The sequence below is a fragment of the Micropterus dolomieu genome, linkage group LG17 (assembly GCF_021292245.1).
Source record: "Micropterus dolomieu isolate WLL.071019.BEF.003 ecotype Adirondacks linkage group LG17, ASM2129224v1, whole genome shotgun sequence".
In the NCBI taxonomy this organism is placed as follows: Eukaryota; Metazoa; Chordata; class Actinopteri; order Centrarchiformes; family Centrarchidae; genus Micropterus; species Micropterus dolomieu.
Window position 1 is genome coordinate 31,073,039 of NC_060166.1, and position 17,464 is coordinate 31,090,502.

Sequence of the window (17,464 nt, forward strand, 5' to 3'; positions counted from 1 at the left end):
CTAGAGTATTTGGCTTCTTGCTTGTATGAGAGAGGAACTCGTCATATGTTGAAGATGGAAGCCAAAGCGAGTAGAAGTGTATGATTTATCTTATCCTGAATAGAGGACGCATGGTGTTTGTTTACCCAAGTGTAGCATGAAATCCTATCAGTTCAAATACACAGGGATGGGCCTGGCTACACTAAACGCTTGCCCAGTGGTCGTGCAAGTGGTCTGATGGGAATTGGTATGCTGTGTACTGTAAGCCACTGATTTCCCACCCTGACAACTGGATACGTGAAAGATGGCATCCCCTCTATGGCGTAGTTAATGAAAGCGCCATCTCCTGTCACTGACGCTCCATCGCCAACATAATGGAGCTTTGGTTATCAATATGTGAATGTCCTGTAGCAGTGAAAATTAATCTCTGGTGCCTAAAGTGCATGATGAGATGTGTGAATAATTCACAGCTTCTTGTTTATCTGACCTTGAGTGTGTGTGTGATTGTGTGCCTCATTGTGTGTTTTACTAGCTGGGAAGTGCTGCGGTTCCTACTGTCAAACCTGCGCTGGTGGATGGAGGAGTACTGCTTTGACGGCTTCCGATTTGATGGTGTTACTTCTATGCTGTACCATCACCATGGCATCGGTAAGGCTGGTTTGTGTGCTGTGTGTGGTAGTGTGTATAAAGCATGTCATCCTCTCCTTTGAAACCCACAGTGCAGTGTGCACCACAGACTCCAGAAGCTTAAAGAATAAGGCCAATAGGAGCTTTGTTGAGAGGTCTGACTGATCCCAGCCATCATGTGGTGAAAATACTTATTAAAAGCATGTTTCAATTAATAAAACATAAGGCCACAATAGTGTAGGCCTTACTGTTGCCTAATTAATTAATGTGTCTAAACATGGAAATGTTCATTAAGCTCACAGGCAGAACCGTCACTATACTTGAGCCTGATTGGTTGGCAAAATCTGTTCCTCTACAGTATTTCAAATGAGGTTATAGGAAGTGTGTAATAATACATGCTACAAAGTTTAAATTTAATTTGAGCAAATATTCAGTGAGGAGAGCAATAAAATCAAGTAATACCTTTAAAGCTAAAGTGTGGGGCTAATATGTAAAAGAAAAAACTAAGTAAAAGATATACATAAAAACAAAAACAGTCGAACCTTTACACAGAGGAAAGAATCTATAGTCATTTGCAGTAGCTGTCACATTATTATTATTATTATTATTATTATTGTTGTTATTATTATGAAGTTCTTTGAATATTCTAAGTACCAGAAGGTTCTACTGGATAATTTCTAAAGTGGCATTTTACGGTGTAGCCGGTGTACAGATGTCTCTGTACTAGTTTCTAACCTGAATGAGCCTGAAAATGAGACATAAAAATTTACATTTATGTTGCAATATTAAAGACAGTTTAGAAATATGTCAGATAATAAATGAAGTAAAACTGTAGCAGCACGAGGGAATGAAAAATTTTAGACATTTGAGTGGTAAACATGATGAGTGTTGACTGTGTGGGTGTTTACTCCTCAGGCGCAGGCTTCTCAGGGGACTATAGTGAGTACTTTGGCCTACAGGTGGACGAAGACTCTTTGGTTTACCTGATGCTTGCCAATCACATTGTTCATACCCTCTATCCTGACTGCATCACTGTTGCAGAGGTAAAAACACACTCTACCACACACACCTTCAGCATCAACTTACTATTCAATGATACTGCCCACAGCTATTATTAATTAGAAACACTTATTAGTTAGGCATAGCTTACTTACATATTCATTGGTGTAATTAAGAAGTAATGCAAAAGGAAATTGGATGCCACTCTTTTTTGGCCTGTGGTATAGGATTTTCTTACCTTAATATGTGAGTTGGGGAGTGGTATTGATGTGATCTTGGCTGACTACTGGGAAAGAAACCGGTGCACACAAAGAAAATGTGATATGAAATAGTGTGACTTCTCTGCAGGATGTGTCAGGGATGCCTGCTCTCTGCAGAGGAGTGGAGGAGGGAGGACTTGGTTTTGATTACCGACTGGCTATGGCCATTCCTGACAAGTGGATTCAGGTAAGATGATTTACTTCTTTTTAATCTACCTCTTTTTTGCGCCCATTTTTCTCCCCACCGACCTTTACAGCCACTGTAGGCCTATGCTCACACAGAAACTCCTGTATGAGCCACAGAGAGAAAACTGTAAACGTTCAAAACAGGGATGAAAGACAAAGGGAGTGACAGGGCATGTTTGGATGCATTAAAAACTCTTGTGCTATATTACAGCTGAGCCTGTTGCCAAGCTATTACGTTTACTGATTTTATCCAAAGCGACTTACATTTGAGAAACAACATACAAGCATCAAGAAAGCATCAAATACAGCACGAGATCTACAACTGACAATACATACTAGTAAGAGCAATAAATACTAGTAAGAGCTGATGGCACATATCGCATCAATGGGCTAAATACTTAGGGAAAGAAATAAGAGTTAACAAAAAAGTGCAATCAATACAGCTTGTAAACCTTTTAGGAAGCTTTCAAGTGTAAAACTATTGTAGCAATACAGTGACATAAAGATCTTGCCCTGTATTTTCCTAGAGAAACCTTCCCATGTTTGGACAAGGAAGCTTGATACAACTGGAAACTTGATGGAACATGCATCAACTGACTTCTGAAATTTAGAAGTACACTAAAAACGCTTATATCCTTCGAAACGTTCTTGTTTCTACTTATATAATACAAGTGTGTGACTAGAAAAACTACAGTGGCCTGCACAATAAACGTATTAAGAGTTGTTTGTACTGCATTATAGACTTTTATTATGGTCACTTAGTGTATTGGCAACAAACTGAACCAAGCCGTGAATGAATTTACACATAGTATTCCGTACTGATTGCTTGTAATCAAATTTGTGGGGTTTTTTTTAGCCACGTTACTAAAGTAGATAACTTTATTGTTTCAGTAATACCAACTCTATACTTTAAAAGTTTTTTTTCACACAATGAAACCCCCCTGTTCTATAATAGGTACAATAAAATTAATATCCTTTCATACTTTACATACTTTACATAAAATTACATAAAAACAAACCATTTAAAATACAATAAAACAGAGTAGATTAACTTTTTATTAAGCAAGGCTACACATAGTTAAATACCAGACTGCTGACTATAGGGACAATGAAGGATTAAAGTGATAATAAAATACGTTTTTTAAGCCAATAGTATTCTATTTCCATGAAACAGATAACTGAATATATTTCTACAATTGTACATCACATTCAGAATGAGACGCATTCAGAAATGCAAACAAGCCACATGAATTTCCTGGACTCCTTTTGCTGTAATGGTGAAAGCGGTCTAAAGTCTCTTACCGTGCGAAGAGACTCCACTCTTGGTTGTTTCTTTTACTCGGAGCTGTGAGTTAAAAAAAAAAAAAAAAAAATCAAACTGAGAAAGGTCTTTGTGCTTTTTCTAAAGCAGTGCTAATTTATTTTTCTTTTTTCCTCCTTAATCCTACCTGCTGTGCAAATGGGAAGGTCATTATTTATCCCTTCAAATACAGAGTTATGAATAAATGATGGCAGAGACATAATTGTTATTGGAAATAAAATGTAATGTTAATGCAATTTTAACATGAAGGTCATTTAGTCACTGATCCAAGCTGAAATTTCTTTTGTGATGTTTTTTTTTCTTAAGTGCAGTATTTGAATAGACTGGCAGTCACCTTTACATTTCACTTTGATTCATTATTCAGTCTAAATGTCTGTCCTTGGGGTAGCTTTATATGATGTCAAAGCAAAGGATATTTCTCAGTTTGAACTCAGTGCTCTGTTGATTCTTCCCAACCAGTCTGACAATCTGAATAGTTGAAGATCAGAAACACAATTTTTTCCAATATCCCATCCTTGTCACAGCAGGGTTATCACCCTCCACTCATCCTCAACTACACACAGGGTAATAAATTAAAGAAGAAAATGGTAGTTACCGTACGTGTGAAGAAATATAGAAAATGTTTGAAATGATGAATTTTCATGAATAACTTGAAATGGCAATAGAGCGTGACACTTTATAGTCCTAAAATCCTGACATTCATTGAGCGGCAAGTTCCCTCGCCAGATCTCTGATGCTTTTTCAAGCATCAGAATATATTAAAATGTCATGGAGTAATTTGTGTGTGAGGTTTAAGTATGGCAAAAATGTGTTAATTCGTGGAGATTATCTTGCTTAACAAATTGAAAATGTTCTGTGTGTGAATGATCATCTTTGTTCAGTATTTTCTTCAATGCCAAGATTTCACTGAAAAACGTGAAAACTCTGGAGTGTTTTTTCATGTTGGTCTACAAAAAGACATAGTTCTACTTAAAGATGAAATTTGACTTTGAAAACCCTAAGTAGAAAAGGATAAGCTTATGAATAGATATAATATGAAAATGAATTTAAATTTCCTTGTCATTGTTTCTTTTATTTCAACACAAACTTTAAATTTTAGTTTCATTATACGTACTGTAGCAAAATTGTTTTAACATGTACATTTTAGTTGTACTGTAATATAGCACTTTATCATAGATACTCAAAGTGCTTCACAGTGAAGTGGGGGGGACTCACCTTAACCGTCACCAATGTATAGCACCCATCTGGGTGATGCACAGCAGCCATTTAGCGCCAGAACGCTCACCAAACATCAGCTTGAGGCAGAGACGGAGGGAAACATTGAGCCAATTACTACAGGGGATGATTAGATGGCCAGATGGTGAAAGCCAGGTTGGGTATTTTGCCATGGCACCAGGGAACCCCCTACTGTTTGCGACAAGTGCCATGGGATCTTTAATGACCACAATGAGTCAGGACCTCTGTTGAATGTCTCATCCGAAGGACGGCCAATCCTACGGCGCAGTGTCCCCATCGCTGCACTGGGGCATTGCCATCTTACTATTAGGATCACAGGGTGGCCCCCTACTGGCCCACCAACACCACTTCCAGCAGCAACTTAGTTTTCCCAGGAAGTCTCCCATCCAGGTACTGGCCAAGCCCAAACCTGCTTTGCTTCAGTCAATCAGCAGTGCCAGGGTTTACATTGATATGGCTGCTGGCACTGTACTGAAGAAGAGCTTGTTTGGAAGAGTAAAGCTGTGAAGATGAATTTAGTTTTGCCAGGTTTGCTGAAGGTTACAATTAGTCATGCCATACAGCATAAGGTTCAGCTATTTGTTCTGCTATCATAGACAAAATGTAGCTAATGTGTACGCACTCAAACATATAGAAAAAAACCACACCGAAGTAAAATACAGTAAACAGTCTCCGCAGGTGGCTTAACAAAAGGAATCGTTGTATGTTTGTTGGTGTTTAATGGTTACAGGACTTGTATACTTATATTTTTAATATGCTGATAATGTTAAGTCATGTAATGTCATGCAAAATGTTACTCATAAATATGCTATGCATGTCTTGAAGCGATGGTTATAGAAGAAGCTAGTTTTATTTACTCTTTACTCTTATTATATTATTATGTCAATCTCTTTAATAACATTTGCTCAAAATAATTGGTAGCAAGAAGAGGCTCATTGATAACCTTAAATGTAAATACTCAGAAATCATTTTAATTTGGCTTTAGTTAACGGCACACAAAACGTTTAGTAGAAAACCTTCTCACTTTTATTTCTATTTATATCATAAATATATCATCAATATCATGCATCACATATGCCAACATTTCATCTGGGCAAACATGGATTTGAAATGTCTTCATTGTAGAGGATGCAAAAACCCAAATTGTGATTTACACTAATGGACATGGGTCATTTTCAACTTTGAATTTTAGTTCTATCCCTAGATTTAGAAATAAATTGTGAGAAAATTAACATATATATATATGTATATTATTATTTTTTTTTTACATAATTCAACCAGAAATGGTAACAAAAATTGTAACTTTTTAGGAGGGTAACTTTACAAAAACAACTTATATATCAATACTAAAATTGAAAGAACACTTTCTTTCACTAATCATTGCTGGCAAACATAATAACACCATCGAGTGATGTGTTGCCACCCAGCACTGCTTCAGACTGGATGGGAATTTCTGGGTGCCAAATATTCTCTGTCCTTCCACAACAACTGTTGAAGCACCCTTTAGCTCGGCACTTCAGCCCAAACTGCCACTGTGAAAGTACTTAATGGCCCACAATGGGAAAACATTGTTTATAACTGTGCAGCCATCAGGTATGAAAGTCCATAACAGTATGATGTTGATGCCGAGTAGCACAGGGAAAGTGCATGCATACCCAGCCATCCATCCAGAGATAAATAAAGGTTATCATATTTCTTTATCAGAAAGTGTTTTTTTTCTTGCTGTCTGTTTTAACGGCAGCAACATTCTGCCGTATATGTGTAGAACGCTTTTTTCAACCTTGTTTTGGAGCAGTATTTGCCTCTTCTGGAAAATGTGGGCAGATTTACTGTACTTCAGTATATAATTCATAATAAATTTTCTTGGTCCCCTTAGTGTTTCCTCAAAGCTTCTATTAATAAAATTGCCACCCATTCATCGTCAGTGTGCGACTTTTTTATTATGAAATCAGCAAATATTATTTAAAAAAGTACATTTGTAGGAAGTCAGACAAGCATGTTACCTCTGGGGATGTGTCTGTGTGTTTGGGTTTGCTGTTGGATGAATGTGGATTGTTTCGTGTCATGTCTGTGTGTGTGTTTATGCATGTTTAGAACAAGTAGAGGCTTTTTCTTGTTTGCTGTTTGAAGGGAAATGCTGTTTGCAGAATGCCTAAAGAGGTTATCTGTTGTAAGATTCATGAAAACGCTGTGCCTTTTTATCCGCTAGCCCACACTGAAAGTTATATTTACTCATATTTTGGGTGAAAAAGCAAAGCAGAGTGTGACCTCGGCGCTGCATGCAGTCTCTTGCACTACAGTTTCTCGTGTTTCTCGTTGGGGGAAGCCTATGCATCGTTAATCAAGTCTGTCTCTCACAGCGGTGGGTTTTACTCAGTAGCGAGGATGGAGGGAGGAGAGGAGAGGGGCAGAGGAAGGGAGGGAGGGAGGGAGAAATAGTCCCAGACTTGACCTTCCTCTGTGATGCTTGCAATAGCTGTACGGCAGGCAGTGCTGTACCGCTGAGACGCAGGCTTCTCCACAGTAACCAGAGGTTTCATAGGATTATCCTCAGGATGCCTCCGAAGATGCTGTTGCTGCTTTTACTTTTCAAACAATATTGCTTGCAATGCAATATTTGTCTAGATACCTCTTCTGCTTGCATTTTTTCAATTAAATGTGTTGCTTCCCCGGGGAGACTTGACGCAACGTGAATCGTAAAGCTCGAGGAGAGTGAGAGAGCAGTGAAATTCATGTATTTCTGCGCAGGGAAGCATTCATATGAACATGCCTTGGTATAGTCAGTGAAGTGCACTCAGGGCTAGCCTTGCCTTTTCTCACAGAGTGTCAATTAGGGAGGGATTTGAATGGACTGAAGTGGAGCCTCCAGTGAGGTGTGTGTTGCAGAGAAGGAGACATGGAGTGGGGAGGGCAAGCATTCAGGAAGATAGACCTTCCTCAGACAGACAAACAGACAGGCAGGAAGAAACAGAAGGGAAGAGAGACAAAGAGGGAGCACTAGAGCTTATTTATAGATTCACATGTGTGCACGAATGAATCTCTCTCAGTTCCTCGAGCGGGGTCTCATGCTGTGTTTCGTCCCCAGCATGACTGATTGATATGACTCATTTACTGGCTGCAGAAGGCTGTTAGGACCAACAGGCTGTGAAAAATTAAGATATCCTAATGAGAGGACCAGATAAGGCGCACAGCACAAGTTTGGATGATTCGATCTTATTATGACCATAAAATGCTGTCACTCCTAATGGATAATGTTACAAAAGCCCTCTAATTTAACAAGCACCCTTCCCTCCAGCTACAATAGATTGAGATGTAATTGAAACAATTAGAGGCAGAGGAGGTAGAGGGCTTGCTGGTCGCAGCTAGGATAAGAGAAGGCGATGCAGAGAATTCTCCGCATCCCTCTGCTTCTCTCAACTCTTCAACTTGAATGACCTCTGAGTCAATTGTCCCGATTCTTGTTTCTGTTCCTCCATTTATTTTAATTGAATGAAAATATCAGTCTGCACAGCTCTCTCCTCATTAGTTTCAGGGGAAAATCCATTTCTGGTCCACATACTTTGCTCTGTCCATCATACTGGAAACACTTTCAATTAACATGACTTAATAAAATTCTGGCTGCCAACAAGCAATGATGGAGTCTTGTTTATGTGAACATGTCAGTGCTTAAAGGATGCCTACTCTCTTTGACCATCTTTGCCGGTGTCTCCTTTAACTGCAGCATTTCAGCTTCATCCTGCTTTATTTTATGGGCTAAGTGCACTCTATGGTGGGAGGCCCCTTGTATGGTGTTAAAAGTCCTGTATAGAATTTTGTTTCCCCTTCTGGCAGTGAGAGTAATTACACATCAATGTGTGCCAATGACGTATGCCGACAGGTGAGCTCACCCCAGGCTCATGTTCAGAAATAGTTACAGGAAAAACAGAGAGATTTCCACAGCTCTAAGACAATAGTCTATCATTTAGGAAGCGTAAATGTAATAGTGACGTAGCCCTCTCAAAATATTTTACAAATAGCAACCTGTCCAAGAGCAGTAACGCAGCATCCGTGTCTGCCCTCAATCCCTTCTCTTCTCTCAGCACTGTCAATTGAGGAAAAGTTTCACCAATGATTATCTGTCCTGCCAGTTGCTTTCTTTTTTTGACTGTAATCATAGCTCCGAATGCTGATTTTCTTTTTTATCTGTGGCATCAGAAACCTTTTTTTTTATGTTTCATAAGTTTTTCCACCATATACTCCTAGTTGCTGTGGCCCTCCCACACAAGAATGTTGCCACAGACACCAGATTTAAAAACCCTTGTATACTGCGAATACAGAGAGATTTACCTGGTGGTGATGGGCTTAATCAGCATTATGTGAACTAGTTTGGCAAGGTTTGAACGTAATGGACGTTCATTATAGCCTGAAAATCCAGCACTCCAGCTTTAACTGGTTCTGGATTTAGATGGTGCGGGCTACTTCAGCAATGCTTTTTACGGGAAAACTGAGGTGAGCTAAGGAATGCCTTTCAGTTGGGTGAAGCCTCTGGCAAAGACATTTGCGTGGGCAGGAAGTTCATTAATTTCCAAAACTGTGAAAATATAAAGATAGGGAGGCATAAGCTTGATCCATGGGATTGAGTGTTACACACCTTCATTCTTTGCTCATCTCTGGGGGTGGCACTGTATGTGTGAAGAGAGGATGTCCCCATAGCAACGCAAACTCACAGTTCCAGTTGTGTCTGCAAAGACAGGAGAGGCAGGATGCTCGGTCAGCCACCAAATGTAAAACAAGAGCTTTACACTGAACACACCTCTGTCCCCGAGTCCTTCCCAGTGCCAAGCTATGGTAGTTGAGAGGCTTTTGAATCAGTCACAGCATGTCAGAGGCAGTGAAATGACCTCATCCTGCACTGCTAGATTTTAAAAATTTTTATTTCTGGCTCTGCCTAATTAATCTGGGCACTCTGGTTGGCTCCTGACAGCAGGCTTGTAAAGTAAGATTTGTGCACTGCTCATTATCATTGATGAAGTGGAGTGTCAGTGGTGCCAGGAAGCTCGGCTGGTCGGGGCTGATGTGGGTGAGCTGGTGGTAGGGAAGTCGTCAACCCAGTCACTCCTGTCTGCACTCCGACAGTCCCACTCCCAGATTAATTGCTCCCAGACCACTTTTGCGGTTGAATTGAATTGTAATGATTCATAAGGAAGTGTAAAGTGTATGATTGCACGTGGCTGTGGAGGCGGCCGGGATGATCTCTGGGGTATATCCTGCAGATTCAGTTGTTTAGCTTTTATATTGGAGCTAGGTGGGGGAAAAAAAGCTAACATTTAGAGGTTTTATTTATTTTCATATGGTGTTGTACTCTAAGTTTAGCCTCAGGGGTGAAATTAATTTGGAAACTTTGTATTGCTGTTCCATTTATGAATATATGAACTACTGTATTGTAATATTGTCCAGGATGCTACTAAACCGTCCTACCTCAACAAGATACCTTTCATTTAGAGGAACATCTTGAGAATACTAACCTGAACCATCTGCCTAGATTATTAGTATATTTAATTTATTAACTATTCAAAGAGTTAATATTCTTTACACTGTATATGAATATATATGAATGTTTTTGTATGTACCTGATGGTCTCCCTGATGTTGAATGTTTCCCTCCTTCCCTCATATTTCACTACCTCCTCAAAGAACTTTTATTGACCTTTCTTTTGTATTTCCCATTACAAATATACAGTACCATCAAATATAGAGCTTGAACTGTAAAGTCTTCAAGGTTTATTTTTAAAGTAAAATCTCATGCCAAATGACTGTTTACCTTTTATTTAAATGTTTATTCCTTTTTCTGATTGTCTCTACCTTTTGATACATTGAGGAGGACTTTGTATAGACACCCTTTTGCTCCCCTCTTTAACCGTAATGCCTTTAAATATAGTATTCGTCTAAATACGGTAAGTGACAATCAAAAATTAAAAATTTAACACATTTTCTTTCAAAGCAATCTTACATGGTAATTACAAAAAAATAATTATTTTAATACTGTTCTGTGCTGTAAAAATCCATTTTCATGGAACAGAAACAGATGGACATTAGATTAAACCTGGCAGCTGGGATGGGTAAAAGCAATTGATCTCAAAGCCCGTCTGTTAACTTGTGATTAAAAATGTGATTTAAGAAATAAAACTAATGTTTGTTCCTCTGCATATTGGGCTTGATCAGTTTTGATGTTTGCTAAAACCAAAGAATAGCCAGCGTGGCTCAGCTTGAGGATCTGAGGTAGCGAACTGAGCTCACAGGGAGTTAAAAGGTCTGAGAATTTGTATTACATGTAGATGTTAAGTCCCTGGCTGAGGTTTTCTGGTGGCATTGGCAATGACTAATATGGCCACACAAAGCTAAGGTGAAGAGTGAATGTGAACAGATAGTGATATATAGAGGAGGGTAGCCTCTATTTAGGTGGACCAGCCAGTTCATCTCAGACATATTGATCACCACAATTTACTCTCTTTACTCAGAGGATTATGGCTCTGTAGAGTAATATAAAGGTTTCCTGGCATGTCAGTCAGCTGTCACAGCCAATTCCACCGAGCAGACTTCAGCCTGTCACTGAGATGGGCTATCTAACTCCCCCACCATTCAGACAGGCTGCATGTCCATCACCATGGGTTCTTGGAGGGTGTAAACTCTATTTTTTTCCCCCTTTAGGAATGACATTGATACTGTGGCTTTCTAGCATCTCTCTGTGCCCAACACAGTCTATGTGTCTTTACTGTGCCCTGTGCTCTTGTTTGCTTGTGTAACTTGTGAGTGATTAGGAGCAGCTTTGGTAACTGTAATGCAGCACTGTGTGGGCAGATGTGTTCGAGATGCATGTTTTGGTGGCCCCTTGTTTCCTTCTGACCTCTGAAAACGACTCCTTTGGCAGGAAGTGTGCATGTAGGCAGGCCAGTGGCAGGGCATTGATTCCATGGTTGGATTTATTGTTGAATCCCTCCGTGTGGATGAGAGGCTCTGACCTTGGCCATCTCAGGTGGGGAGAGCTGATGCCTTACTACCCATGGGCTGTGGTGAAGTTATTAAAAACTCCATTACCGCCATTCAAAGGTAGACATAACTCACAGTGCAGATATAGAGATGTCAAAACAGAGATTGATCTGAGAAGGAAGTGTAACCCAGAGAAAACTTAAGAAAAGTATGAAGACTGCCAGAGTTGAAGTACTGAGCTTCAGACATCAGTCAGAGCCCGAATGGATCTCTGAGCTACACATCTATCATACCCTTTTTCAATAACCCCTCTCTGTCACTGTGTAGATCCTGAAGGAGTTAAAGGATGAAGACTGGAACATGGGCAATATTGTCTACACATTAACCAACAGGCGCTATGGAGAGAAATGCATAGCCTATGCAGAAAGTCATGATCAGGTAGGCTATTTTCTACAAGATTCTACTTCATAGTGTCAATAAAGTCTGTATTATCTCACTGTTGGTAATAAAACCTAACCCACCTTTCCAGGCTCTTGTTGGGGATAAGACTCTGGCTTTCTGGTTGATGGACAAGGAGATGTACACCAACATGAGCTCCATAATTCCCATGACACCCGTCATCGACCGTGGCATGCAGCTGCATAAGATGATCCGCCTCCTTACTCATGGCCTAGGTGGAGAAGGCTACCTCAACTTCATGGGTGAGTCATCATGGTAACACACAGAGAATCTAACCCTACAGTTACCTAGATATTATACTGTATTGTTATTGTTATTATTGTAGACTAAATAATATTAAGCATTCATTAAGAAATATAGTACAACCCTTGTTATCTGTTTAATAAGAGTTTAATAAGATCCTGTTCTTGTGTTTGATGGGGTCCTATGATATATTTTAGTGGTGAAACAAATAATCCATTGACAGGAAATTAATTTACAACAATTAGGATAATCCATTCCTAATTTAAATCATCATGCAAGCAAACATGGCAATGAATATTTCTTCTGACAATTTAAATTGTACAATTAACAACAATGAACAATTAATTTATTCATCGCGAAGAATAATTGACGTATTAATCTGTAATAAAAATAATTGTGCATTGCAGCCTTAAAGAGGTGGTATTATGCTCATTTTCAGGTTCAAAATCTTATTTAGGGGTTGTACCAGAACAGGTTTACATGGTTTAATTTTCAAAAAACATCATATTTTTCTCATACTGCACATTGCTGAACTCCTCTTTTCACCCTATGTGTTGTACGCTCTGCTCTTGAGCTACAGAGTGACGCATCTTACTTGTACAAAATCTTTGTTGGGAGTTGCACACGCACAGTTCCCAGGTAAGGACTACTAGCCAATCAGAAGCAGAGAAGGGCGGGTCGTAAGAAACAAGGTAGTGTGATCCAAATCAAAGCCGCTTCAGACTGCGACTGTAACAGATGGTATAAGTTACTCACAAGTCCACAACCACACAACATCATTGTTCCACATCTTACCATAAACCCCTACAAAAATCACCATAATTCAACTCAATTTTACATAAAAATTGGCCAAACAATGTGAACGTTAACTCACTTATTTTAAATATAATTCACAACCAATAATTGTGATTGTGTTTGTGAATTTCCAGACCCAAACAGAGTCAGAGTTGCATCGTCTTTTAGGACTAAACGTTGAACTGTTGCCGGTGTTCTGACGATCTATGCGGCCTTGCCGAAAAATGCTACCATAGCGCAAATCGATAGACTCGACTCTACACGGCCCTGCTCCGTTTTCCATTGCAGATAGTACCCAGAGATGGTTAAATAGCTTGTCGTCACACAACTGCCGCGACGTAATGTTCAATGCGACACACACACTAGCGATCCACACAGCTTTCTCTTTTTTAAGTTAAAATGTTTCAACATTATTCAGAATGTAAAGACAGATAAGCGGTATGAAAACCTTGCAGCTGTGTTTTCCTCTGCCGTTGTTGCTACAGCGGTCTGTGTGAATAATATATAATATTCATAATATTCAACAAATATTCAAGCACATTTTTGTTCTGCCATCACTTCTCATAAAACTGTCAATATTTGAAATCTACACAGCTGATTTCTCACCTCAAAACTTCTCAGAAGTGGATTTAGTGATGAAATTCCATATGAAAACTGTAAAATATAAAACTTTCTGTTGCTGGCCTCTGTCTGGCGCAGCAATGATGATGCAGTGAATAGTGACAATTCACTCTGACCAATCAGCAGTCTGTCGTGTTTTCACGTTACATTTTAGTATCTCTCAGCTCGCTTCTAACGTCGATGGAGGTGAGGTGATACGAAAAAAAGTACCTGGAAGCAGGTACAGGTACAACATTTCTACAATGGAAACCCAAACAAAGGCGAGTCGAGCCAAAGGGCCTCCGCTCAGACTAGCTTGGTTTGAGGGCGTGCCTGACCCGCTAGACTTGGCAAGCTTTATGATGTGTTTTCATTGTGACGTCACAAGTAAAGGAAGTGAAGGGCTGGACTACAAACGAGCTGTTTTCAAGAGGTTCAGAGCAGTGCTTTCTGTGGGAGATGGGAACTGCCTTTGGGCTGGACTTTGGGCTAGACTTTGGGCTAGACTTTGGGCTAGACTTTGGGCGAGAGAGAGAGAGAGAGAGAGAGAGAGAGAGAGAGAGAGAGAGAGAGAGAACCACCTCTTTAAAGGTTCAGTGAATAAGTTGTAGTGACATCTAGTGGTGAGGGTTGCGAATTGCACCACCCTTCCCTACCCAAGCGAGCAGTATAGCTACGGTGCCTGTGACAGGACAAAGATGTCATCTATGAGATAAGAGATTGCCAGTCAAGAAATTAGGTTTCTTTTAGATATATAAAGAAATTATAAATTATTCTTGAATATTATTGTTACTTTTTCATTAATAAACAGCCTCATGAAGATATGATGTGCTACATAATGTCTCATTCTCCTGTAATACATTATTTTACATCTTGGGAGGATTGGCTCATCTGGACTAACATACCAAAGAAAATTAAGAAATTCTCAAACTATCACATCTAGTGCATCAAGTATGACCACTGACCGATACCAGGACAATGGAAGCCTCACTGTTTCTGCACCACAGTCCATTATAAACCACATAATTCATGAAGTTTACAAAGGCATTGGCTGGTGAGGATCAAGGCTCCTCTTGCTTTTCTTAATTAGATAACCAAAATGTCTTTTTAAATTTTTTGAAATGCAACAGAAACACAAAGTAGTACTGACAGCCATAATTTCAGCTTGTGGTAAAACGGTGCAACGTTTTTAATGAGCATTTAGCATGTGAAAGTAAAAATTACATATTTGTGTGTGCACAGTGGGAAGCAATATCCAGTAAAGTTTTTTTTTAATGCAAATTCGGAAAGTATTTATTATTGGTCACTTGATAGTGACACGGTCTTGTTATATATCACCGTTAGCAGTAAAAAGAAATACATGTTTAACACCAGGGCAGTAAAATGTGTAAAAAGTTTAGCTGCTGATCTGAGCTTCCCTGCTGTTACCGTTTCATTACCAATAATATTCATCAGCTGTTTGTCTCAGAAAGGTAAGGGCACATTTCTGTCCACGTAACAAAGCCATAACAGAGGCTGGAGAAGAACTACATAAAGTTACAATCCACCTACCTTTCTACCAGTGCAGTAAAAGTTTAAATGGCTGATCTGAGCTTCGATGCTGGAAGCTGCCTTTTATTGGCAATTAGCGATCAGCTGATTCTCACCAACGGTAACATACAGAGCCAAAACAGAGCGCTAGAGAGAGAGAGTCACTGCATGAAATTAATCCAACTAACATAACACCACAAGCCAAAGCACAGCGCTGGAGAATAAACCAATCCAACTAACAATACATTTTTTTTCTACCAGTCAGTAAAAGTTTAGCTGGCTGATGTTTCCATGCTCTAAGCTAATGTTACGGTTTTATTGCCAATTAACGTTACTTATCAGCTGATTTTCTCGCTAAGTAACCGGCAAAGCCAAACCACAGGCTGGAGAATAAGTAGGCGCCATGAAATTAATCCATATTTCACACTACTGACAGGAGAAACATGGCTCTCTGTGATTATAGCCAGCTTCTAGCTAAAGCTATCAAACATCAGTTTTCATTTGCATCGCTAAAGTCTGACAAACAAAGTTAATTACATGTCCAGCAGAAAACAGACAACTTCAGTACTGCTTTGAAAACATCTGTCCCACATTAACGTTATAGCCTTCCATCTGGGAAAATCCACAAAATCCGTGATTTCTGAAGTCAGCTGTCTGTCCCAAATGTCACTTCTCTTTTTACTTCTAATAAACCAGAAGATTACTCGGAGATTGTATATTACTATTATTATTAGTCCCTCTTCTTCTTCTTTGTACGTACTCAATGTAGTGACGGGCATCTACACTACCGGAATTACACAAGCAGAAGAAGAACGCCGTGATGACGAAACACGCTCTGTAGCGCGGTTTGTTCGTTGATGGCTACAGTAGAAACATGACGACAAAATACAGCAACCTCCACAGCAGGGGGTGCCCGCAGTTATGTAGATATAAATGTCTCATTCTAAGATAATAAAAACATAACAGTTCATTATGTAAGGTCTTTATACACCACTGAAAACATAGTTATGGATCTTATATATCATTTCTGTCAATAGATCCTCAGAAATATTACACACTGGACCTTTAATATACTGTAAACATGGATGAATTACATTGACACACATTCCACTTCCAAAGCAAAATGAAAAGATTTTAGCTCACAATGCACATACTGTATAATCATGTCTATTCAGCTCTCACATCATGTATCATAACATATCAAACTGCATCAACTTACATGTTGTATAATCATACCATATGTGATAAAACCATATGATCAGTGTCATGATTGTGAGGCAGCGTCCTTCTGTTTGGTTCCTTTCTTATTAAAAGAGGGGAGGGCAATCATTTTAGATCCTTCTCATGAATCGTATTATTCCTGAATTTGAACCTCTCCCCTCAGGCAAACACACCAATGTCTAAGTATTACCAAACAGATTTAAACTCTCCTGTCCATCCAAGTTCTCCACAGGCTACAAACAGAAACAGGCATCACTATAAATGTTTAATTGATGAGCTTATGTGTTAATTTGCTCTATACTGTTAGGGGTGTTATCTTATGTGCTACGGTGTTGTTTCTTTTGGGTACATATCATTATGTCCAAGTATTGTTTTTGGCTTCAGGCTTAGAGTCACAAACAGAGAGAGTTAGCAATCCTCATGATATCCTAATTCATAAAGGCTTGAAATTGTTTGAAGTAGCCCTTGTTACTTATTTTCCATTTGGGGTAAAGTGCTCAGTTATTAGATTTGTTATTTCTTTCATGGATATATATCTCTGGAGTAGCTCGCCACCAATGAGTCAAGGATGATGATAAGAATCAAAGGAACCTTTTGAAGTGGGGTTGACATTAATACTCACGTTCCAGAGCTGATGGTGAAATACAGGACAAAAGCTGTCTAAGATCAGATTTTTATTTTTATGGATCCAATTTTCAGTCATTGTTGAGATGCTTCACAGTTTTCAACACATCATCTGAGCTACAGCATGGCTTTATCAGGGCTGCTGGTAAAGATAATAAAGTGATAATTAATTATGTTGACCTTGGTTGAAGGGAATGTATTTCCTTGCATGTGTCACTGTCTGACTTAATGTAGATACAGCCTACACTTGTCATCCACAGCATTTTAGCTCCACCTGGTGACTAGGTAATCCGGTCAAGGTCTACAAACTATCAAAATATTTCTACAATGCCTGTGCTGTCTGTTTGGATTCATTGTCACTCAATATTCAATACCATGTCCAGTCTTACTCAAGGAGTGAAACGCCTTGTGAGTTTCTG

At 39.2% G+C, this 17,464-nt stretch overlaps 1 protein-coding gene across 3 annotated transcripts in view; it reads left to right on the forward strand.

Moving 5' to 3' along the window:
- Nucleotides 1-17,464, forward strand: part of gbe1b (glucan (1,4-alpha-), branching enzyme 1b) — a 91,757-nt gene that overhangs the window by 38,194 nt on the left and 36,099 nt on the right. For all 3 annotated transcript variants that reach the window (XM_046073605.1, XM_046073606.1, XM_046073604.1), the window contains exons 8-12: nt 512-627; nt 1,522-1,649; nt 1,954-2,052; nt 11,901-12,011; nt 12,103-12,274. In XM_046073605.1, coding sequence (XP_045929561.1) covers nt 512-627; nt 1,522-1,649; nt 1,954-2,052; nt 11,901-12,011; nt 12,103-12,274 — 626 coding nt within the window. The remainder of the gene's footprint in view (nt 1-511; nt 628-1,521; nt 1,650-1,953; nt 2,053-11,900; nt 12,012-12,102; nt 12,275-17,464) is intronic.